The sequence below is a fragment of the Accipiter gentilis genome, chromosome 30 (genome assembly GCF_929443795.1).
Source record: "Accipiter gentilis chromosome 30, bAccGen1.1, whole genome shotgun sequence".
In the NCBI taxonomy this organism is placed as follows: Eukaryota; Metazoa; Chordata; class Aves; order Accipitriformes; family Accipitridae; genus Astur; species Astur gentilis.
In genome coordinates, this window is record NC_064909.1 from 1,793,016 (window position 1) to 1,819,159 (window position 26,144).

At 40.3% G+C, this 26,144-nt stretch overlaps 1 protein-coding gene across 10 annotated transcripts in view; it reads left to right on the plus strand.

Annotated features, from left to right (window-relative positions):
• DAAM2 (dishevelled associated activator of morphogenesis 2) overlaps positions 1–26,144 on the plus strand; it is a 238,949-nt gene that overhangs the window by 95,258 nt on the left and 117,547 nt on the right. For all 10 annotated transcript variants that reach the window (XR_007510122.1, XM_049833706.1, XM_049833703.1 and 7 more), the window contains one exon: positions 10,830–10,919. Coding sequence is in view for 9 of the 10 variants with exons in the window: in XM_049833706.1 (XP_049689663.1) it covers positions 10,830–10,919 (90 nt within the window). In the remaining variant the exon portion in view is untranslated. The remainder of the gene's footprint in view (positions 1–10,829; positions 10,920–26,144) is intronic.

The following is a 26,144-nucleotide window of genomic DNA, read 5'->3' on the forward strand; positions in this document are numbered from 1 at the left end:
GACTGCTCAGTCTATCTAGGTCTGAAATCTGTGCTGTAGACTGTAGAACAAGCCTGTGTTATAGGCTGTCTAGCTGAGAGATTTAGTCTCTGTTACAATTTAAAGCAGGCAATTTGATTAATATTTTGCACTGGTGTAAATCCAGAGTAAGTCCCATCAGTTTAATGGAGTTAGGGACACTTTGATCTCTGGTTTGCACTACCAAATCTGGAACAATAATTCAGAGAGCAAGAGAAGAACTAAAGCGAGCTTCTGGTTTCACTTCTGTCTGTGTAAACCTGAACTCATGCCAGGAATTATGTTGATTTATTGGAGTTCCTTTGAGTCTACCCTGCATATAAGTTTGAGCATGTGTGTCTGAGCTGCACAACCAAAGCTCAATAAGAAGTTAATTTTGCTCATTAAATTCTGAACGGACCTCTCAGTTCCTCCTGCCCTTTTATGTAATATTTTATCAGAGATTTAAAGGTCAGCCAAGCTCTGACTTCCCCTTGTTTTCCTCCATAGGGGCATATGGCAAATAGGATGCACACAAGAGGAAAAAGCTGGGAGGAGAGGAATAGGTGGCACCAACACCCCTGGAAATTTAGGCTGCCGTTGGCAGAGGGCCACAGCAGCAATTCCCAGCCCACATTTTGAGGGTTGAGCCAGCAGGACTGTGTTTGGGCAGGAAGCGATCACAGAGGTGTGTGTTTGTGTGTTTTGGCACAGTCCAAGCTGTGAATTGCTCTAGCCTAGGAACCTCCTCTGAACTCATTAGTATTAAAACAGAACAGAGGAGACTTTGTAGGGAGGGAGAAGGTGGGGAAGGCTGGAAAGGTAGCAGTTTAGAAGGCAGTATCCTAATAACCTTTCCCACACTTACCTTCCCATACTGGGTCTCACCTAAAGGACCTTGACATGAAAAACAAACCCTGACACAGGGAGCAGGAAGGGATGGGGAAATGAGGGGAGGAGAAGGAAATGAAATGAGGGGTGGGGAATGGGTACTGTGTTGAAACAGCAGATTTTATTGATATTCCATGTTATAGACAGTGATGCTAGAAGCTCTGTTTGAGAGAGGTATTTGATATACTGTGTATAATCAGAATGTAGAGGTAAATATGGTACTTGCCCTAGAGGACTTGCAACCTGTCACAGTGAAAAGATGTATCAAGCAGAGGTTTAATGGCTTCAGTTCTGTTTGGTGTTTTCATTTAATTGACTGGATAGTGGAATACAGAGCATACCTATTAAACCTATTAATTTGCAGGTGTCACTAGACTGTAAACACTGTGGATATGTTAAAAGATAAGCTTAAAAGACGATGGAGAAATTGTGTGAAAAAGGATGGGATTCCATGGGGACAGTTAAAGCATGCTCTTTTAGAAATAAGTCTGGTAATTGAGGATTGGAAGCAGCCAGGTGGTTGGGTACACTTCTTCAGAAGAAACCAAGGATTATCATACATCATGACTGAACATAAGTCATGCAGGTTTTGAGGGGTTTTATTAAAAAACAGAAGAAAAGAAAAAAAAAAAAAAAAAAAAGTCATTGTCTTTGTGAAATATGTAACCAGGAATGCAGTCTGGAAGATGCATGAAGTACTCTTTGCACTCAGCATTGGTAAGGTCTCAGCTGGAACATCGTCCCCACTTTTGAACAGTGCACTTCAAGAAAGATGTACTTTGACTGGGGAGAGCCCGGAAATCAATTAGATGAGGAATGAGAGGTCCAGAGGACATGACCTCTAAAAGAAAGACTGAAAGAGCTGGGCTTGTTTAGTCTCAAGAAAGATGACTGAGGAGGGACATTACAACAGCATTTAATAGGCTTGAAAACTGTTATCAAGAGGAAGGAAAAAATCCGCTCAACATGTCTGTGGTTGATAGGGCCGGAAGTAATAGGCTTAAATTGCAGCAGCAGGGATTTAGATTAGACATGAGCCTGCCTATTCAGTTTTCATCCCCATCCCTCTCATTGGGCTCATTCCAATTCACTGACATGGACATGCAGCCCACCGTAACAGAAAAAGCAGTGATGGTAGTCAACTGTTTGCATTACTGTCTGCATATGCCCACCCATATCCATGGAACGTCCCTCTTGCTCTACCCATATTGTAGCCCTGCATGTGAGAATGCGTATCTAAGTCATGATCTCTCTCTCTCTAAACATCTGTGTGTATTGTTGCATAAATAGGTACTGGTTTTCCTCATTCTTTCTCTTTCTATTTGGCCCAGGAGATTGTTGTCTCACACATGCAGTTTGCCTGTGAAAGACAGGAAAATGAACGGCAGGCAGATGCTGCTTCTAGTGGCTTGCGAAAGGGGGCTGCCATGATAGGCCTTGCTGGTTACAGGTGCTTGTATGCTGTCAAGTCACAGAGAGCTTTGAGGAGTAGGAGAGAGACAGGATTTAGCTCTTCTTCAGGAAGCAAAGAAGCAATTAACCAATGATTAAGGAGGGGGAAAAGGAAGCAGTGTAGTGGGGGCTGTGTTTGGGGGTGGCTGAGTGCAATGTTAATTGACTTTCTGTGAGATAAATTTCTCTGCCAAAAAGCAGTGCCCTTAATGGATGAAAGTCTTACTTTGCTGCTGACCCTTAAGAATGAGTAACTTCTGTGTTGGCAGGGTAGAAGAGAAACACATCTTCCAGTATGTAAACATCAGGTGCTTTCTGTCTTGTATTGTTATGACCGAGAATCAAGACATTTCAGCCCCTAGTACTGAAAGGGTTTTAAAGCAGCAACTTTTTGAAAAAGCAAGAGGCAAAAAGAGTATAATGGGAATCACAGCTGTTTGTTTGTGTGCTTTTCTGCTTTACAGTCAGATCTGTGGCAATAGTCAAAATGTAAATATTGCTTCCTATGCCAGCAGGCTGCGTGAGCAACTCATGTGCACAGTGGTTTCATCATGCACTAATGTAATGATAAGACATTGTAGGTACGGGCAGATGTTATGTTGTATGTCTTATGTATATAGTTCTTGTGTATGTAAGGTGCGAGTATCATACGTAACTGCATATAAACATACTATGTGTATGCAAACGCATGGAAACCCAATATTTTTCAGTAATCCACCTAATTCTTATCAATTGGGAAAATGATCAAAATGTTACTCCCCAGCCTCATATGGTATGTTATCTCTGTGTGCTTTACAAAGGCTGCTTGTAATACCAGGGATTAGGATGAGATGGAAGAGCGTGAGGGGAGGGAAGGGTTGATTTGGGGGGTTATTTTGCTTTTTCTTTGTGGGTTATCAGTGGACTTGAGACTTATATCAGGTGCCCAAGTGGGAACTTTTAACCAATGTGCTGCATCTGGAGATGTGCTAGCTGTGCGGGTGGTAGTGCTGTTGCCTGTTGAAAGAACATCTGCCATGAACTTTTGCTGTGGGTACAGCCATGCAGTTCTGCCAGGCATAGCCCTGAGAAGGTAGGGATGGGAACTGGTTGTTGTCTAGAGGGTCTAGAGGAGGAGGTTCTGTTTCACTCCTCTCAATGCCTGCCTCAATCACACACCAGTGTTTGCAGTTGCATATTGGGTAAAGCCTGTGAAATGTTTCTTTTTTTTAGGGAGCTTTGCTGAGCAGTACTTTTTTTGCACTGCTCATTGCTCCAGTTTGTACATGAGTGTAGGCAGTTTGTGCAGTTGAATCAACCTCATTCGCTGACAGTTCTGACAGGCAGTCTTTAGAATGCTTTATCGACCTCAGTGTTGGAAATGTGCACTCTTCCAGCAGTCTGCCTCTTACATGTCAGCCTGGTGAGCTGGATTGAACAAAGCAATGGAAGGAGAACTGTAGGGGAACAATCCTATACTGTCCCCTGGAGGTGGACACAGTGATTAAACAGGGAAGGTTTATCTTTTCTACTTGAAGGAGTCATGAGCTCCTTTGCAAAGAGACTGAGATCTGAAGAAGATCGATTTTTTTTTATTTTTTTTTTTTTATTCACTTACTGCAGTTATCTCTGAAGCAGCTTTTTTGGACAACTTCCTCTGGACCTGTGATGAGAGTGTCTCTGCTCTTCCCTGACCTCTCTCCCTGGTGGGCAGAGGCACAGCTCAAATGTGAGCCACCAGACTAACCTATTTGCCAACAGAACCTGGCATAGGTAGCATGAACTGAAAAATAAATGTTCCTGTAACTGTTGTTAATGTAAATGTGTAGCTTTCAGGCCATATAAGTCATGTCTTAGCAATGTAGTCCTACTTGGTTCACTTGCTAAAGCTATAATAGTTATGCTGGATTGGATTCTCTATTGCAAAGGCTTGTAGTGTGCTGCTGACAACCTCCTCCCTGGTCTCCTTGCCCTGCTTCCCCTTCCTCCACAGTCCCAGACATGTCGGTGCTATTTGTACTTCAGCATTGATTAACCCACCATCAACTATTCCCTCAAAGTGATTGCACATGAACATCAACCTTCTCTGGGGCTTGCCAGTGGATGCTGGATGGGCTCCCATGGTTTGTCATAATCACTGTTTACTTTGAACAAGATTTAAATAAATTCATCCAGGGCATAAGGCCATCAGCTGTGCTATGCCACTTGGGAGCATCAGTGGAACTGGAACATAGTCCTTTTAGGGACATGGTGACAGACATCTGTATAAATTACCTTGGGGAACCTGCAGCAACAGGTATCATACTCTACAGGGAATTTATTATACTGGCAACAGTGTATTATACTTCATTTTGTAACTTGGGTGAGTTTGATGCTGTTAAGAGACTGAGAGAGAATGATTGATGAGGTAGATAAGGAAGGTGTGTGCAAGAGAAAGGAAAAAAGAAGGAATGGGGATGTGAACAGGAAGCAAGATAAGAGCAGTGCATTTAACAAAAATTCATACACTGCAAGGTCATAATGTAAAAATGAATGTGCCCTTGGAAACTAAATTTTTGAGGTGAGTAGGCAAGCAAGTTATTAAAATAAAAAGTCTTCAAATTAAGGAGGTTTTCTAGAGTGTGTAAAGGCATCCTCATATAATTCCTACTTTCTCAGTTTTGTTCCCTATTGGATGACTCACAAAGAACTATTAAGGATAATGCTGGTGTGACTGAGCAAAAGGAAAACTTTTGAGCTGTGCAAAAAAATATTTGGAAATACCAATGCTATCCCCATCTTGAAAGGGACATTAACTCACCTGCATCACAGAATCAGCCAGTTTTTGAGTCAGGGAATAGGAAGTGTTTGACCATCTACAGAGTTTGCTCTGTGGCTTTGTACTTGCAGGGCTTTTGCACTGCCCTCTGAAGTTTTGATGCTGGTCACAGGTCAGATAACTTCTGGTCTCGTCTGTTCTGGAAGTTTTTAAGTTTCCACTTTGAGTTTAACAAGGGAGAGTAACGTTTAACCTTTCTAGGGAGTTTTGCCAGTTTGTACCATCTGAAGATTTGGTTCCCATGATGCCTGTTCATGCTGAACCTGGGTGTTCTTTTGCTTGAGTACCCATCAGCTGCTAAAGAACCAAACAATGCAATAGAGCTGTAACCAGACAGTCAAAATAGGCATCTCTGAACAGCAGAAGTGATGAAGACTATTTGCCAATGTATTACGTCTTAGTGTTGGATGCTGTGGTGTAGAATAAAGATTGATTTCATGCCAAAGCTATTCCCTCTGGGGAGGGTAAAAGGATTTCATTCTTTAATAATCTTTTAATAGTTGCCTGAATATGTTTGTAGGCAGAAATAAACATTTAAAAAATGCGAATATGCTTTTAGATGCCATTAACTTCTCTTAGTCATAAAAAAAGCCATTAAATGTGAAACACAGGCCTGGGATGGAAGCTGATAGAAAGGATATGATTTCAAGAGCACTGTAAGCAAGAAAGACTGTGACCTACAGACAAAAATGAAAAGTGTAACTAAACTATCTGTAGCTAAAATTATAAGAATTATAATTGATGAAACAAGACAGGTATCTAACTAAACATAAGAAAAGCAAAATCTCCTCTCCCTCCTGGCAAAATATGTGTTATGCCCATATTGATCAAGTTATTACCTACAGTAAACAAAACATTCCATGTCAGAATTCTGTGCTTCATCATGCAGGAAATGCTATGCATAATGCATTAAACTTTTAGGAAGGCAAAACAAAACCAAAAAGACAACAACCAAAAAATAAAACCCCACCTGCACACCAACCCCACCAGCCTCTGAAGGTTGGTTGGTTCATTAGTTGGTTATTTGGGGTTGTTAATTTTTTTTTGTCTTTTACAAAATGAAGCAGCTGTCTGACTTTAACTCAGTGGTAAGCTCCCTGGTGACCAGGAAGTCCAGCAATCAGTGGAAGTGGGACACGTAGAGAAACTGCAACTGAGGAAACCTCCCATGAGTGTCCAAATATCCCTGGAGAACCAAGTTTGTGTCTTTTGGTCTCCAGCATTCTGATTTGAATCCAAGAGGTGCTGGAGCCTTGAAGCCCTAACACTCTGTATACTTATAGTGTTGATTTTTCCATCCTACCCCTGCTGTGGCTTCTGCATTGATATGTTGAAAATGGGAAGCCTCATTGTGTCATTGAGTATCTTACTAAGTTTACCTTTCAAACTATTTCAAGTTTTCCCTATTTAAATTCCAAAATTCCTATGGACTGTATTCTTGCAAGGCTAGGTGAAGTAGACTGGTGAAGGAGCAGCTATCCTGTGATTCTGTCCTGCCTTTCCACAGATGACTGAATGGTGGAGATGCAATACACATCTCAGTACAGAGGTGTTGGTAGGGCGTTAAATGTTCTCCTTTAGAGAGGCAGGCATGTTAGTAGGTGTTAAAACTTCTCCTTTAGTGGTTCTCTCTCCAAGTGAACCACTCTTCTACATTCCCAAAATATTACTTTTTCTCTATTTTAATTTCATTTCATGTCACTAAGAAAAGTGCTGCCCAGTTTAGGTGAGAAATATTTTTCTGTTTGGCTCTTCCAGGGCTTCCAATGATACCGTTATCAAGGTGATGGCTACCTAGCACCAAATCCAGCTTTCACACTTTGATGAAAGTTCCCAAAACCAAGGGACATAAAGTGGTTTTAAATCCCATGATATACTGGGTTTATGTTTCCTACCCATTCTTCCTTTTTGTTCCCTTTCTTTCTCTCTGTCTCTTATTTCCTTGGGATGTAGCCATTTTGAATGGAAGCCATCTTCCATTTTGGCCTGAGAACTGGACTGGAAAGATTTGAATCTCAAATCCAGCTCCAGTACCTTTTAAATGTTTTATCACTGAAATTCAATCTGTGTAAGTAAAATAAATGCCCACACAAAAGTGAAATTAACTGAATGTATCCCCCTCTCAGTAAATAAAATAAAATAGGAAATAGATAAAGAGAGAAATGTAAGGAATATTATCTGGAGATACTTTACATCTCCCTCAGGCCACCCTGGCAAGTATCTTTTTAATCTGTATTTCATGAGAACACTTGCAACTTCAAGTATTTTTAAGAGCCGGGAGGCTGAGCTCCATTGTGCAGGGTCATGCTGGCATGAATTCCTGGAACTGAGCTGCCCATCCAAGGCATAGAAGAGGAGTTACTACATTTCTGTTGGGAAACTGGCACAGGTGATGGAGGAAGGTGTTTTCCCTGCTTTATTCTGACCGACCCTTTTTTCTTGCCCTTTACATTTGCTCCCTGGGCATTTGGTCACATCGCCTTCCTCAGCCTGGCCCCAATTTGATGATGATGACTGCATTCAGAGTTTGTAGTTCTTCCCCTTTCCTGCCAACCTTTGCAATTCCTTTCTTCTTCAATAGCTGCTTGCTGTCAGTGAGCTAACTCTAGGGTCTGAAGTTCTACATACTGACAGATCTGCCTCTGTCAGTATGTGTCAGGATGACCTATTCATGGACCAAATTAATCTTCTGAAACTTATTCTTTCTGTTGCTCCTCCTGCTTCCCTCCAAGGCAGCAAGTTTCCTCATGTGCTGTCTGTTAAGATCCTGAGTCAGAACAGGAAAATGGTCTGCCTGATCCAGGATCTTTTTTCTTAGCTAGATCCAGGGGCTTCCTGTGCAGTCACTGTGGTCTTCTGATCCCCTTCTATAGAAAGGAGTTGGGGATGGAAGAAGTAAGATGATTTGGAGAGTTCCAGTGTTCATGTTTCTTATATTTTGCAGGGATTTCTTGGTTCTTTATAAGGTGGGATTTGATTAATGGTCTAGTTAGAGGGGGGCACGTAGGCCTCTTTTGTTCCTCCCACTCTTGTCTTCCTCTCAGTGAAGGAGCACACTTGCTGAAGGCTAACTTCAGGAAAGGGTGTTGAAGAGCTTGACTGCTGCTTTGCATTCTGGAGAAAGTGTTTCTTTCCCTGCTGAATATACATGCTTGCTACTTGCTCATCTGACCTGGGGATTAGAACCCAGCATTTTGCCTCCTAATGAAGACAAACACTAGCTGTTTCAAAAGGAAGGGTAATCCATCCTCCATGTGCTATTTTCCAGTCAGGTTTGTTTAGGTCTGCCTCTGAGGATCACATTATGCCTGGAAACCTGAGCAGTTTCCTTGTTACTGTGTTACCTACGCTAATGTGATGACTTCTAATGCTCTGGCTTAATCTACCCTCCTGAGTCACAATGAAGTAGGGTGTGGATGCTCTTTGTTCCCATTGGATCTTCCATCCTTTCAAACTGCCTTTCTAGGCTTCTGTCCTGAAAAGAATGTCATGCTATCAGGATGCAAATTGCATGACTGGAAATTGCATATTCTCATTGTCCCATGGAAGGGAGAGTGCTCTTTATGTCCTTGATACTGCCAGTGTCCAGGGCAGTGTCTAGAAGCCTTTAAGTGTCAGCATCCTGCCCTCTGGGTGGTTTTAGTCAATAGGAGCATTCTTTTGATGCAATGGTTGTCTCGAACTATATTGGTTGAGATAGTCGTTCAGTTTTGTACACAGCTTCTGGGAAGAGCTTTTGATGCTTGTCTAATCTGCCATCAGATTCTGGAAAGAGCAGTATGGATTAGAAAACCAAGTTAGTTGCTCTTTATTTAAAAAAAGAAAATAAAAAAAAAAAAAAAGAAAAAAAGGCTGAGATCATTAAGCAGTTCAATAAAACAATCATAATTTTTCTAAGAATTTAGCTGAGCCCAGCCAGCTCATTTCAGATGTGTATTCTGGCCTCTTTGGTGGTTCTTCCAAACTTGGCATTTCTGATTCCCTGTCTGCCCCTCCTTTCCCTCCCACATGCTTGACCTCCAACAGCATTCCTTCACTTGTCTTAAGAACTTACATGTCGTTTCACTCTCCCTCTCTCCCCAAGAATGTGATCCTGGCCTGAGCTTTCTAATTGTGTGTAGCAAGGATAAAACTCCTTGCCTCGCTTGGCTGCCCCACTGTTTGGAAACTCACCCTAAACATTTCCACATGGTTTGCACTCTTTTTGCACAGCTAAAAGTTTTGGGGTTTTTTTTTGCCTTTAAACTTTTTCTTGTTTAAAAAAAAACCCTCCAGCTTCTTCTACCTTAGGCTGCTGGCACTGACCTTGCCTTGTTACTGTTTGCATTTCTTTTGTACCTTTTTGCAGCTGAAATCTCTATGGGCTTTTAAATCTGTCAGCAGCCGCTACCAGGCTCAGTGTGCAATTTAGCTCACTGTTTTCACAAGTTTCCCAGCCCTGAACCCTTTCCAAATGAGCCATTGTTGGGCTGAGCTAAAGAGGTATTGTCTCTGCTTGGGCTAGGTTAGTGTGGGTTCCAGAATCTGCATGTGCAGCATTCTTCGTGCTGCAGTGTTATCTTGATATTGGACCCCTGGACACTTCCTTCTCCAAACACTTTCAAATATATAGGAAGAAGAAAACCCTGCCAAAACTGATTCATTGAAACATTATTGGAAGCTTGTCTTTATATTGCTGAAACTCTCATTTAGACATCTTTGTCTGCCCCTGCTCATGCAGGGTGCTTGCTATGAAGACCATTCTTATTTGTTTCCTTCCCATTAGGACCTGAAACTGTCAACTGTGATTGGAGCCCTGTTCTGATCAGTGCTGAATAAACACAGACCAAGTAGCAGTCTCTGCTTTGATGATTGTATAGACATATTGTACAGGAAGAGAGTCTATTGTTATCCACCTTTTACAGAAGAGAAACCAAAGCTAGGGAATTTGGTGGTGTATCCAGAGGGAGCTTGTAACAGAGTTGGGAATCAGTTCCAGATCACAGCATTATCCTTCATTTTGTAGGCTGGCTAGGCTCTAAAAGGGTGTGTTCCACTGAACTCATTTTTCTTAACAGAGACTGAATTTGCTGGTCTGTTCAACCTGGTGTGATGCTGTGTGGCGATATGTCCTTTATGTCTGAAAAGCTGGTTGTCTTTTGCTGGGGACTGTGTGGTTCAGAGGACAAACATCTGGCCAAACCTTTCAACCTGTAGGTTGCTGTTGACATCACTGCCCCTAGAAAACTGTCTCGTGACCTTTGTTTAAAAGATACAGTGATTTCACTGTTCTCCTTTTATGGAAGACCAAGCTGGTACTGCAGGCCAGGAAAAAAGTGTATTGAATTTTTAGCCTTTCTTTAAGAGTCATAAGGAGTGTCTGTGTCACATAAGCCAGTGCTTTGGGTTTTTCACTTCATGACTTTCATGTGGTCTTTCCCATCCTTGACTAATCATTAGTAATGAAAGTTTGACATGGGAGTTGTTCAGGCTGCCTCTCTTCATAGGTTCTGCTCTGACAGGGAGAACTCGCAGTAGCAAGGTAAAAATTATGAAACCAATAATCTTTGGAGCCTTTGGGAGCCACTAAGTCCTCTGCCTTTTGATTGAAGGCTAGTCACTGTATCTGGTCTAGACTCCTCTCAACCTATTAGAAGTTACCAATGCAGCTGTTGACTGTTGTTTTTCTGCTTTTCTTTTTCACAATCTCCAGGATGAATTGGATCTTACAGACAAGAACAGAGAGGCTATGTTTGCGCTCCCTCCAGAGAAGAAATGGCAGATTTACTGCAGCAAAAAGAAGGTACTACTGTTGTCCCAACTGAAGTAGCTCACCAATAAATTCTGTGTGCATGTACATTATTACTGATACACATCTAGATTTAAACTACATGTTTATCTACTGTTTACTCAAGAACATGATTAAGTGATGTAAGGATTTTTATCAGCATGAATATTGCACAACTTTCTCATAAGTAGTGTATGCATGTGTGATTTCTGAAAAGGATGTTAACAAGTTAAAATCATATTGTCCCATTCTGAATCTTTTGCATGTTTGGTTTTGGGTTTAGTTTGAGGTTTTTTGTTTTTTCTCTTTTCTTTGAGCTGGAAGAAAAGCTATCATAGAAATTTTTTAAGGAATTTTTAAAAAACGTTTGTAGGTTGCTTAGAATAGAAAATGTATTCTGAAATCTTTCAAGATGTCTTCAAATATCTGTAAAGTACATAATAATAGTGATGTATTAAAACTTGGTAGTTCAAGGTCTTCCAGAGCTTGTAGGAAATGTTCCGTATTGCACTGGAAAGTGAAGAAGACCTGCTCCTATCAATTTCTACGTAACGCTTCTCCATTCAAGGTCTTCAAATTTCTGATGAACCAGTGAAAGGGGCAGTAAATCAGAGGCTGATGTATCACACTAAGTATTTTGTCACTGGTAGAATGATGGCCAAGTGAATTGACAAGTTGTATCACTGTTGTGAAACTTATAAAAGAAGAATTCTTGCAGGACTGGTGTGGTGGAGAAGTTTTGCTGCTCTAGGAAGGAAACAGTCAGAAACAAAGATAGTCCCAACAGCATGTATTCATTAACTATAATTGTTAGGGAAAAAAGGTGTGGTGAGTTTTATTTCCCAAATGTGCAAGTCATGCTATGAGAGCATTAGTCTTTGTATGTAAATCCCTATATCAGAACCTGAAAGAGGAGCCTTAGATTTCAGTACAGAAGATGGCAGATTGAAACCCTGATGATGGTCTTTCTGAGGTTGTGTTTGCTGCCTCTCTTTCTGCGGGGGTTTGGGGAAGTGGGGGAATAGTGGGGAGAGGAAATTAGCTTGCTTTCTTACCATGTAATTAAAGAAAACCTCAGTCAAACTAATCAGATGGGTGCTTTGCACATGTATTGCTTTTGGTTGAAATGCATCACGCGTGGAAGTTAATAGCAACAAACCAGTTACAGTGCCTCTGAGCTAGCAATAATTCAGGAAATGCGTAAGAGCAGTCTAGGCTCAGTTGTCTTGGGTGCTCTCTCCTTTCTTTTTCCTGCTGGCACACAGAGCTTGCAAGTACAGGGAAGGTGCAGGCTGCTGTGGTTAATGTCTGCTTTACATTTTTGCTGGCTGCATTTTTGCAGCCTAGCTGACTTTTTCAGCTCTGGTAGGAGAGGATCTATTTGTAGCTGTCTTAGAGAACCACACATTCCACCTCCCAGACCAGTCAGCCTTGGCAGGAATATTCGGGCTTTAATGTATTAAATATGTTGGTTGGATTCACTCCATTACACTTTTTTCTTTTTTTCTTTCTTTCTTTTTTTTTTTTCTTTTCTTTTTAAAGCGGTGGATTTGATATAAGAATCTTGAAGACCTCCAGAGTTAAAGAAGCTGCATACTGGAAAATCTTTATAATGCATTTATATTGCAACCTCAGTTAGCTGAACTCCAACTATCCAGAATGATGTGCTAACTGGAACAGGATACTGTTGCCAGATGTCTATTCATTACATTGTAGATACTTTCAATTACTTGAAACTTTAACTGTTCAATATTATTCATTGTTTCTCTTACAAGCAGTCAGATGATCGGTGATGACATCTCTCTCTCTAGCCTACTAACTAGTTTACCTATCATAGTTATTTTACAGTGACAGAGAAGCTTGTTGCAGGCTTCCCTCTAGAGGAAAGCTCTCCCCTGAAGACTCTGTAATCTAATTTTAGCCACAAAGGGCCCGATTCCTCACTTGGCAGAACACTGTTAGCCATCCAGGGACAAGCCCCCAGAGAGCTCTGTCTTGCTGATGTTGGGTTCTTTGAGTTTCCTGGGAAGCAAGGGCTCTATGTTTTGTAATGTGGCAAGTGAAAACACTGTGAACCAGAAAGTCAAGTAGTCCTGGCTGAGGCAACTGTTCACAATCCTTAACCTCAGATGACTTTTCTAGTCTAAAAGTGACAGAAGGTCAGAGCTTCCTGATTTGGTCCAAAGGTGGTGAGATTAGTGGATTGTTTCAAGTAAACAAATGCTACTTGCACAAATGAAGATTAGTTATTGTTGTAGGCACATTTATCTTGGCAGCTAGATTTTAGATATAATCTTGTATGGTATTTGTTCCCAAAATGGTAGCAGAAAGTCACTGTTGTATCAAAAAACCCATTCCAGCTGTTCCTGATACCAAACCTTTCTGAAGAAATGGAGGAAGACACGTATGTCTGTGCCCTTAAAGTTATTTGCCAGGGGCACAGCTTACCAGTCAACATTCCATGGTACTCAAAGGAGATGCAGTTCTGGATTGAAATTTCATGATTGTGGGTGATATCTACAGAGGAGAGTTCACACAATATTATACAGCCATACTTGCTTTGGTCACTTTTGTCCATCCTAGGTTCATATCTGAAAACATTAGTGCTAAAAACCAGTGATTTGGTCTAAAGGAGTAGCTTCAGCTAGCAGCTATAGTGAATGCTTCACTTTCATTTGTGGAGTAGCTATTTGCAAGGAAAATGTTAATCTGTTCTCAGTCTCAGCTGTCCTCTACCTTGCCATTAATCAGTACAGAGTGGACGATGAGAGATATAGTTGTCTTAATTTGCATCAAAAGAATCATTATGCAGTCACCACTGACAGCACTCTGACCTTCTACCCAAAACACCAGTACTGCATGTTTCAGACTGCCTCTTTCTCTGTAGTATGAACTTCCCCTGATATCATATTGACATATAAGTAAAGCCATATGTAGACAGAATGCAAATGACATCATCCCCCAGTTCAGGTACTTTATTCTGGTTTTGGTTAGGATAATCTTCACGTCTCACCATCAGCTGAAATTTAAACTTACATAAAGCACATAATCCGCTTCTATAGTTCTTTCCTGTAAAATTATCTCTATATTTCCCACTAGTTATATGTTTTGCAGGAATTAGGCCAAGCACTAGACCATGATTTCAGATGTATTTATTTCTAAATTTCTGATGTCAAGGTTTAGAAAACTATGGTATTCAGTGCTGTTTTACCAGGAGCTGGTACTAAAGTACATAATCTCATTAAATGCTGATCAAACAATGATATGGAAAGCAAAAGTTGTCAGCTCAATTATTTCACCTGCAAAATGAGCTCATATTGGGATCCCCCAAAGGGTAGAAAATGCAAGTATTGCACTGCTTTGGCACACATTGCTTTGGTTGCAGTCTGCATTTCTAAGAACGAGGCCTCATTGTGCAGGCAATAGCTTATTGCCTTCTGTACAATCCTACAAGCTCTTAGACTTATTACTGTTGAAAATCAAGTGAAGTTGTTTTCTTTTTATGGCCTTTCTTGCCTCCAGAGACTAATTTGTAAGCCTTCAGTTGAGCAGATTTTAGTAAGAAATGCACGTTTTGCAGAGTTAAACAAGTTAGGGTTTTTTTTAATTCTGTGTTTCTTTGAGGGAAAAATTGGTAGCAAATCTCTTTCCAAAGTGCAGTCAAACTGAACTATCTGTATCATACAGCTTGTCTCCAAACAAATAAACAAAACCAACAAAAATCTTAATCCTAATAACTATTTGAGCTCTCCTAGATATTTTGGAGTTATTTTGTACTCTTCTGATTTTAGTTGAATTGATTGTGCTTTACCTACTCAAGTGAAATCATTCGAACTCAAGTAGTGGAGCAATAATGAGCACACTGCAGCTTTCTGGAAAGAGGCATTTATGGCATCTGAAAAAAGAGTGCATGCTTATAATCCTTAAATTGATTATACTTATTCTATTATGTGAAACAGAGAAAGGCTTCTCCACAATAGCAAAATAGGCTTTAAAAATTCTGAGGAAAATTTATCTGAACCGTACGCTGTAACAGCCAATATGCAGAAAAGATAATTTCCCTATGATTCCATCCCCTGCAATTATTTTTCTAATATCTGTCAATTATATTTTTCATCTACCTGATGAATAAAAAAATCCTAGTAAACTGAATATAAGAATAGGAGTCAGGAAACTCCTTGGTTCTAAAAGTCTTTGATCTAAATTATTGTATAATTTCAAAGAACTTTTCATTATTATATTTATATATAAATGCATTTTTGTCTACCTGAAAGAAAGATTAGCAAAGTTAGGAAACTCTGTGGCAAGGTTCTGGCCATGCGATCAATCTCGTACCTTTTCCCTGCACTATATACACATGCCTCGGCTGCATACAACATTCCTTCTTTCCCTTTTCCCTTTTCTCTTTTATTAAGATACAATCTTAAAAATCTGAATATATTTTCAGTTTAAGCACTATTCATTCTTTTTTCCTTGCTGCACCTGTCTTCTAAGGTATTCTTGTAGGAATGGATTTTGTGGTGAAGTCTCCAGACATGGGGGAGCTCACTGCAAGGAGCAGGAAGGATGGAGTAGAAGGCACTTTTGTGCATTAAACAATCACTAAGGAGTCCAAGTCCTTTGGACTGAGGTTGCAGGTCAATGCTGAAACCAGCGACGCTGCAGTCCAGGTGCAGAGTGCCCCAGATACCCTTCTAGAGAAGGTTTACACCTCTTCCACAAAGAAGCAGCAGATACTGCTGCATCACCTGGTGTTCAGTTCCGTTTTCCTAATGTGAGGGCTGCATCTAGCCCTACATTAGGCTTCAGAATGCCCTGGGGAATCCTAGCCTTAGTCAGGCTTTAACTTTTAGAAGTTTTACTGCAGTCTTTTTATACCATTTGCAGCTCAATTTCACAAACTCCCACTTTGGTCCTGTGCTAGCTGTCTAATGTTAATTAAGATAATGTCTAGATGTCAGTTTTGTGGTTTTTTTCTTTCTTTGAGAGTTTCTCTTTAGGCTTTGCCCTTGAGATTTGCATTGTCAGCAAAATGTCACCATAAAAGATATAGCTTGATATTGTGCAGCTGGATATAGAGTAAGATACTTCTGTCCTCCATACCCATGCCCTACTTGCCTTCAGACTCTTGCAGAGTTCTAAACAGAATTTCCAATCCAAACTCAGGCTGTATTACTGCTATAAACCCTGCTTGAAACCCAGCTACAGTTCCAGCTTCTAGAGAGTGCAATTCACCCTATACCTTGGATTCATCCTTCTGTTAAAACTATAAATATAAAAATTAATTAATATGTATAATATAATTTTATATATATATATGTGTGTGTGTATATATATACACATATAAAAAAAACAAAAAAAAAAACAAATGAAATCTGCTGGAGGAATCTAAGCTGCTTTTGTAGCTTTTGATACAATTACCTTAGCCTATCAGGGATGAAGAAGAATATGGATGCAAATAGAAAACCTGGAGTCCTCCTTGCCTTTGGGAAAAACTTTCTGAATGGAGTGAAAGTTCCTACACCTACTGTTTGTTCTTGGGTTGCTCCGTTCTGTGTTTTTTGCACTGTGAAGTATAGTTTTAACTTGGTTAAGATGGAGAGGCAGTTATTTCTCAGCTAAAATGAACTGGCAGGGCTTTTCTCCCAAAACCATGAGGTCTTTTCTTTGCATTTAAGGCTCTATATGGAGGCTCTAAGAGCAGGAGGCTGCATTACACCTGTTGTATTTAGATAGGAGTTCTGCAATTCTTACTGTAGGACAGTGTTCATTTCTCTGGGTTCCTACTTTAAAGTAGGAGATATAAATGGAGATATTCAGAGGAAGATAAGATATTGCCTAAAGAAGAGAGAAAATGGATCTTCATCTGGCCTCATTTAGTGATACAATATACCAGATGAAGATCACGCCATTGTGTTGTCTGAGTGTGGGGTTTTGGTTTTGTATTGTCTGATCCAAGCTACAAAAGCCCTTTGGGGTTCATCCTTTCTGTATGAAGAGTGCCAAGCATGTGGTTGTCTCATAATAAATGAAGTGGATGGTTTGAAGTTGTATTGTTTCAATTCTACCTTCCTGCAGTATTTTTTCCCTCTCTGAAATACTCTTAGAATCTGTTATTAATTTGAACTATTAAACTCTTTTGGTTATGGATTTATAGCTATAAGGAGCATTTAATGTGTCCCTTATAAGTTCTCTTCTTTAGAGTTGTTGTTATTCCACACGCTGTATCTGGGAGCAGCAGACATGAACACACAAGATGATTTGCTGCAGTATTTAAGAAGCCATTTGTAAGAAGTCTCAGTTTGATGAGGCTTGGATGTGACTTCATGAGAGTTTTTCTCCAAGCCTTGCATGAATTGTTTAAGGGGAGTGTGGGTGGATGCGGTGCTTCTACTCTCTTTTCCCCTGGGAAGTCTGAAAAACACACAGTAACCCTCACAGCACATGTGATAGCCTAAAAGCAAAAGCATTTGGTAGACAGTAGGAGGCTGGCTGTGTGAGACTTGGAGTGCTTAGTGCAAGTGTATTGCTGTTTAAACAATGAGGATATCTGATGACCACAGGGCAAAGACCACCCAAAGCCAGAGAATTAGACTTTATCTGAAGTCTTTGGTGCATTAGAAAATGGTTTCTCTTCCTACCAATGCTTTAGAAGTTTGTGGCAGCTCTTCAGTCAACATTTTAATTTAACTCAGTATTCAAGCCTTGACAATGACCTGAACAACCTGATCTAACTTTGAAATTAGCTCTCCTTTGAGCAGGTCCTCTCTGCCCATGGCCTATTCCATCCTAAATTGTTTTGTGGTTCTCTGAACTGACCATAAATCAAACTAGGAAAGCAGTTGTATGGCCCTATAAAGAAAGAAGGCAACAGTAAGGGTCTGTGCAACTTACTGTCTATCTCCTGTATTATTGCCATGAGACCAACCCCTTAAATAGGCTGTACAGAAGATGTTGTTTGGTTCCCTCCCAGTGCCTGGAATCCATGGTTGTTTTTGGTCTGAGTGACTGCGTGACTTCCTTAGCTCAGGAGACTGCTGGTGAAACAGTCTGAAATGTGCAATTTCTCAAATAAATTCTCTGGAAATAGACTTGCTTTCAGTTAGCCTATGGCTCAGTGGAAATCTCGTAACGCTGGTAAGTCACAGTGGGAGGATGTTGCCCTTTACAAACCGCAGCATTCCTTCAGCTGGATGTTTGGAAAATGCCAGCAATTGTGGAGTTAACTTGCTTTTTTTCCCACCAGCATCTGTTCCTTTTTCTGTTAACAGAATGACTTCATGCTTAGATGTTTGGGATGATTTGTTAGCTTGATGCTGACGTTGGGTTATTCCAGTATCTATAAACTAGGTACGGAAGACAGACACGTGGCTTCAAAAATTACTCTGTTATAAATGCAAATAGGCTTTAGATCAGTAAATTCAGAAACTCTGGCCTATGACAACCACAGGACATAGTGGCAAAAACCAAAATGCAGCAAGAGTGTCACTAATGCAGCAAATAATATACACATTTTCTGAGTAGTGGTGTATTTGGGTCTTTTTGGTGTGAAAGAGCTGTTTGGTTAATGTCACTTGTTAATGTGTGTAGTAGGCTGAAGTAGTAGCTCCAAAATTTGGGCAACATGGTTAATACAGTGTAAAGTAAGGCCTAAAATGATATACATTTCCTTCTACATTATTTAATGCAGAGAATTTTTTCTTGCTGGAAGAATAAAACTTGAGATTCATATAAGATACCATCTCATTCTTTTATAGTTCCTTATCATGAGTTTAGGCTTTTTTCTCATCTCACATAAGTATAAATTTGTTGGTGTAAACCCCATTATTGCTTGTGCATACCTGAGAAGAAATATTGACCATTTTGTATGGTTTATCATTAAGTTCCTGTAACTGTGTCTTTATGGTTTTTTTCCTTGATATTTTCCTTTCTATAGCAAGTACCCTGAAGTGATTACTTTGAGAAAGAATATAGTAGGCTTAATGATGTGTGAGACTCCTCTTAAAAATATATTTTTTTTCTTGGAGTCATTCTTGTAGTGGTTTAAAGGATGAATTTTGTGTCAAGGGGGCAAAAATGCTTGCACAATTCAGCTGATATACCATTATTACAGCTTGGAATCATGATACGTAAAAGACCACATTGTGGCAGACATAAGAGGAGAGAAGGAGTTTTTCCAAATCGTTCATTTTACTTGGTTTTTGTTTTCCATGTTGCAATACTAACAGTTACAGACTCATTTATTTATCCTGGTATAAGAGGTTATTTTGGGTCAGGGATTTGAAATTATATGTTTATTTATGTATCATTGAAAAGTCTTCTCTTCCCCACCCTCCCATAGGAACAGAATGGAATATTTTTAGTTTCTTCCCCTCTCTCTCTCTCCAACAAGAAAGGTTAGCTGTTGCTTAGAAAATACATTTCCAGCTTTTTTGTTCAGACTGATGAAGACATAAATGCCATAAACTTGCTGTGGTATTTGCTGTAGATATTCTGAATATGTAGAATTTGGGTGTCCCTCTTACAGTTCTGCATTTTTCATGTGTGCTACTAGTGCTCCAGTTGAAGTTAGCACTCAACACTTCTCAAAAATCAGGCCCAAAACAGTCCTGAGTTTATACAGTTACAGTTGGAAAATTGTCGTCATCATGCCTAATGCTGTGTTTCACATTTGCTTGCATTCTGTGGGAGTTTGGGAGAGCTCAGTGGGAGCAGATTTGATCCTACCATGGAAAAAAAAGAAGAGGAAAAAAAAAAAAAAACATTTATCCAGATGTCATCCTACTAAAATGGTGTCATTTGCTATACTTAAGAACAAAAATAATTGTGAGCAATCTAATTCTGCTGTATGGGAAGTACATGTAAATGCTGATTGTGTGATTTAGTTGCTGTCACTGGATTATGTTCTGTCCTTGTCTGTCCTCTTGAAAAAGTTCTGGGTCTCCACAATTCAGTCAGTCCTGCTGATAGTATGCAATAATAATAATATATACTGTGTACAACGCAGTTCTCACTGTTCAGATTAGTCTTAGGAGGATAAGCAAGAGCAAGGAATATGTAAATAACTAGCATATTTCTCTGGTATACGAGAAGCAGCTTTTGCACAGACCAGGACTCACTATTCTCTGTATTCTGAATTTCACTGAAGGCCCACCAGCCTTTCAAAGCCAGTGAACACTGGGTAGGAAGAGCTGCTGAATTCCCTGTCTTTTCAATGAAAACATTAGAAAAAGGCACAGTAAAGAATTGTTGCCAGGATCTAGTGACGGCCATGAAGAGAAAGAAAGAAGTTTCCTTCTACTGTTCTGGAGAATTGTTTAGTTGTCATTGTAGTCAGACGTGACAGTTTCAGCTATGCAACTGAACTGAGGTGAAAATCACATTGTCTTCCATGATACTCAGTCACCTGTTGAAATGCACCTAGCATCCCAAACATTTTGTAGATGTAATAGGCGAGAGACATGAAGGCTGGGAGAAAGAAAACATTTTTACCTGAGTTTATGGAAAGGGGAGAGAGGCAAAGGCACTGAATGATACACTCAAATATTGAGTTAGCAACTTAAAATCCATGGGCCTCTCAGTCTGTATTTATTCCCTTTGTTCACCTGTCCGACAACTCCTAACTTCACTGTTTTTTCAATAGTGACTGGGGTTAAATGAGGAAGACAAATAGAAAATACGTGGCCGCCCTGACCATGCAACTATCATCACTTTTAGTAAAAGGCCCAGAGCAGAAGTTAACTGGAGCAAGCAGCAGTGTCACTGGAAAAACAGTGGACACATGGACAGTGAAGAGAAACCTTTTAGAGTTTGGCATTAACAAATTCTGTGTGTGCTCTCAGAAGAACTTGTCTTGGGTAGCTGTGCTGACTCTAGGTAGGTGTGTCCTAGGTAGTTTCATGTGTCTTTGAGCACCGTTAGTGACATTTCATTCCCACCATCATGCGAAATGGAGGGTGACTGCCATGAATGGTAGGTGACTTCATTGTATTTAGAAAATACTTTAAGTGGTTGCATGCTAGAGATAAACAGAGTAGGACAAAAAGATAAATTTTCAGTTCAGGCATGTGGCAGACAGGAAGCTCAGTTACACAGGCTGGGTTCTTCTGTGGCTTTTCATATTGTCTAAAGAATGCCAGGAGGAGGAGGAAAGTAAGTGAGGAAGGAGATGGTCCCAATGATGTAAATACTAGTGGGGTAGGGATACAGTTGAAAACAGTGCTGTTGGAAAGTAGTAATCTGGGTGTTTGAATCACGTTGGGGTCACCAAATGTATTGGCCTCCCACCCTCCCCATGGGATGGACCCCACGCTGGAGCAGGGGAAGAGTGTGATGAGTCCTCCCCCTGAGGAGGATGAAGCGGCAGAAAATAACGTGTGATGAACTGACCGTAATCCCCATTCCCCACCTACCTGCGCTGCTGCGGGGGTTGGTAGAGAATCCAGGAGTGAAGTTGTGCCCGGGAAGAAGGGAGGGGTGGAGGGAAGGTGTTCTGAGATTTGGTTTTATTTCTCATTACCTTACTCTGGTTGATTTGTAATAAATTGAGTTAATTTTCCCCAAGCTGAGTCTGTTTTGCCCGTGACAGTAATTGGTGAGTGATGTCTCCTGTCCTTAACTCAACCCACAAGCTCTTTGTTATATTTTCTCTCCCCTGTCCAGCTGAGGAGGGGGAGTGATAGAGTGGCTTTGGTGGGCACCTGGTGTCTAGCCAAGGCCAACCCACCACAATGGGTGAAGAAAAACTCCCTTTCTGTATCCACAGCATGTTGACTGTAAGCTGAACAGGGTTAACGCTAGAATGGAAATGTACACATAGTACCTTTACGTAACACAGAGTAGAAAGTAATAGGGGCAATGCAGAGCTTGGATGTTAATGGAACAATAGAGTATGTCCCACTGCTGCTGGTCCTACTTAGGATTTGTTGGGATTGTGACAGATTGTTGGCTTCACCTGCCACAGGAATTATTGCAGAACCTTGACCCTGACCTCAAGCTCGCTGCAGGTTTGTGCGGACAGAGCTGTGTGGTTCAGGAGTACAATCTAAGTCCACAGCCACACACCTGGAGAGCAGGCTGAGTCCATGAGAAATGTTTTATTTTCTCCTGAAGATCCCCTGAGTAGAATGATCATGAACTGACCTCCTGACTGGTAAGGTCCTCCATAGTGCACATTTCCCTTGACCTCCAAAAGAAATATACAGAATGGGCTGAGGGAAGGTAGGCTCCTAAGAACTTCTTCATTGGAAGTGCAAGGAATTAATTAATTGCCTTATTTGGCAGCTCATTATTTAGATTATACACTTATCAACTGCAAAATATCAGTTGATTGATTTGAGGCTTGTGAAAAGTAGAGCATATAAGAGGTTTTAAATGTGAGTATGGACTTCAGCTAATAGGATGGAATGATCTTTAGGCAGCAATACAGTCAGGAGAACATATCCAATGAGACCAACTTCCATGACAAAGGTAAAACATTCAGTGGAGGAACAATGCATAATGCTGGTAGACTTCAATTTGGCAAGTAAGCTTTGTCCTGAGGGCTGAAAGTGCTGGATAATCCAGTGTGGCCTCAGCATTTAAGTAGTTCTGTAAACACAGGGACAAGTTGTCCTCTTGGTCACTGTGCTATAGCCATAAATTAATGCCTGGTGATGGTGGCATCCCCATCCTACAGCAGGGCTAAATATGTTTGAAGAGGGACAAGAACAATTGTATGATCTGTAAATGAGAGGAGGCTGATGCAGTCAGTGCTGGCAGCAAATCTGTATCTGTCTGTATTGAGGAGAATGCTATAAAAACAACAGAAAAGGAAAGAGAAGAGAAGAAAGGTTCATAAAACTAAAAGTGTACTATGCACCCCTGCTGTAATTTAAAGTTCCTTAAAATGGGATTCTCTCCATCAGTAATTTATAGTAAGTCTTGTGCCAGCTATGGTTATTGTAAAACTTAATCTCGGTTTTAACACTACAATTATACAGTTCATTAAAATCAGTGGTTGAGGCTTCTGAGATTTCAGAAAAAAATAATTCTTATCTTCAGCTCATAACACTGCACCAACAACCTTTCCATCTGCCATGTATGGCATTCCAGTCCATTTTAAAGTGAGAAAATATGTATCTCTGTGTGTGTATGCAATGAATCTGTCATTGTTTTCTTAAGATAAGAAATAAAAGCATGGCCTTCATCTCCATTAGACTGATACCAATTCGAAGTAATTAATTTGATGTGGTTTTGAGTGTTAGATGAGGTTGGAAATGACATGTTATGTGTATACAATGTACAACTTCTAGAGTTGCTATATCTATGGGTGCTTGGGAAGCAAAAAAAGTGGCGGATGGAATAAGCAGTTCAAAACAAAGCATATATTTAACATTATTGGAAAGTTTTTCAGCCTTTGGTAGGGCACAGCATCTTTCAGAAATGACTGATAGTCCATTTTAATTTCTAAAGGCTAGTGAATTTCAGCAGTATTGAAGCTTCTCTCAGTATTATGAAAAGATTTCTGAGAAGGAACACTCATCCTTCATAGATGTATCCCTTTTTCACTTTTATGCTTTTTCACTTTACTATATTCTGTGGCAGTGTGTTCCACAGTTTGGCAGTATAAAGCATTTTGTGATATAAGTAATAATATGAAGCTTTTGATTCTTGCTTCGAAAGACTGGTTAGTAACCAGCATCAGAGGTCATTATTAGGTCCGTCAAGTTACTGACAGCAGGATCAGGCTAAATGAAGAAAGAAAGAAAGAAACAAACAAAAACCCCCTGTGGTAGGTTAGGTAAAATACTCCTGTGTCATAATCCAGTGAACTGGAAGTGTGTATGGTTATAGCTGATTGTTTATGAGAAGCAGTTAGAACTCCTCAGTTGCATGCTACAGCTGGTAATTAAAGAATATTCCCTTTTTAATAGGTTATACAGTAGGCTGCTTTTGTGGCAGAGGATTGTTATCTGCATATCAATAGCTTAATTCCAGGGAGAAAAGTTATGTTTGTTTTTCTCTCTCTGGATAAATTGTGCTTAAAAGGCTTGGATATAGCTCCCTCCCCCAAACCCTGAGAATATTTGTGTAAATGCTAGTCATGGAGTCTGAGAAATGGAGCAGTGACCACATCTGTCTAGTGAATGGCTCAGTCCTGTGGTGTGTCCTGTTTCAAAATTAGCATCTCTTACGACATGGTTGGCTTTTTAGAGGCATAAACTGTCTGAAAAGCTTAGATGTATGTTAGCTCCACTTCTGAATTAGTATTTCATCCCACAGCACATCAAACACATTTTGTGTCTTTTAATGAAAGTGCTTTTTATTTATGCAACTTTGGCTGCTCTGAACTGAGACATAGCCACTGGGATGTACAGTGTGTTAATGAACAGGTAAATGTTTCTCTGAGAGCTGAACTTTTCCTTAAAGTGAAGAAAAGTCAGTAAGTCAGTGATGGAAAAAAGGGAGAACAGTGATTTCGATAAGAGTGCAGTACAGTTTCATTGTAGACTGATTCTTGGCTGTTCTACAGATTTCCTGTGTAACTGGGAACTGTGTAATTGTCTGCATCCCATTTTCCCTGTTTCTGCTGATCTCACAGAAAGAGAGACTGAAAAACCTCATACATGAATTTCTTTGAGGACCTTTGACAGTGTAGAGTGCAAGGTGTTACAAGATTGTATTGTATTCAGCATTAACAGCAGACGTTGCCGTAAGTTGAGCCTTTTTTAAAAGTATCTGAAGGGAGAAGAGTAGCACTGTGGGAAATGAAGTACAAGTGATAACCATCTTCCACCCTCCAAGCAAACAAAAAACCCACCGTGTTCATAGTGGCCAGAATATTCATGTGGAGAGCAAGGGACCTGCACCTCTACTTTGAAAGAGAACATGGGCATAAGTCTGAATCCTGCACATCTCAGATGAACATTTTACTGGCTAACCTGTTGTTCTGAAGAGTGTGGGAAGCAGAGAATCTTTACCCAGCAATGCTTTCATCTCAACCAAAAAAACCCACAACACTGAAAAATCCCCAGTAATTTGTAATCAGGATCCCAATTCCCATTGCCTGTTAATGGGAAATATGAAAAAAATAGCTACAGGGGCTTACTCAGCATGACAAATAACATATTTCACTTTTTCTTAAACGGTATTAGTTTCTTGTAATGACTTGAACTATATTTTCTGAACGGTATGTGATTATGCTGACCCTTCACACCAGGTAAAATAACCTGTCTTTCACCTCTCTGAGCTACAGACTGTTGAGAGGAGGAACCACACTAACCTTAAAGTGGCTTTTGCAGGAAAATGCAATTCTTTGTGACCCGAGTATAAACTTGAGCATGCAGCGTCCAGACATGATACAGTGAGCAAGCTGGAACAGGAATTTTTATTACAGTACCCTCATTTCATATTCTTCCTCTGTGCTTGCACACTGTTTTTATCGATATAGAGAGGAGCTCAATGAATGGTATCAAGGTTCCCTGTCCAAGAAAGATTTTAAATCCACTTTTTGCAGCATCAGGTATGTTCCCATTCTGTTCTGAACGGTGCAAAGCAGTAAGGTCAGCTGTCTGCAGTTCTGAAGAGATGGCTTTGAGAAGAAAGTCATGTTGCCCATGAATAGATGTCATCCCAATAGTACCCATGCTTGTTGTATGACACCCATAACATATGGTGTGTTTCTTGATGCATCTGTTCAAGGAGGAAGTGTTATTTTAGTTTACATGTTAGAAGGCTTCATGAGTCATCAGCCCTGGCAATTTATCACAGGGGCGTGTCTTCAGGTGGTGGCAAAGTCCATGTAATGGTTGGACATGCAGGGATGCCAAGCACCTGCTGGTCCCAGGGAGCTGGGATTTGTCTACATTGCATAAAAACAACCTGATATAAATGATGCTCTCCCAAATAAGAGAGCACCGGATTCAGTGTCAGATCAGTGTCTGTTCCTAACTCTCCCAGTGATTTCCTGGACAAGTTTTAATTGTCATGTCACCATATACATCTCCCTGTCTCCATCTGCAGGAAAGAAGCCTTGTGAAGTTGCTAATTTCTGTGGATGTATTTATTAATGCTTGACATACTCAGATTTTCAGGACATGCTCTAGAGGACTGCTCAACATTGTTTGGGGTCTGTTTGGTGCAGAGTAAAATACCAATGTGTCATCACTGGAAACTGAAACCTAGTGCTTGCTGCAGAAGAACTTTAATGCAGGCAGTTACTGTTCAGGCTTTCGCCATGCTGTTTCTTTCAAGACTGAA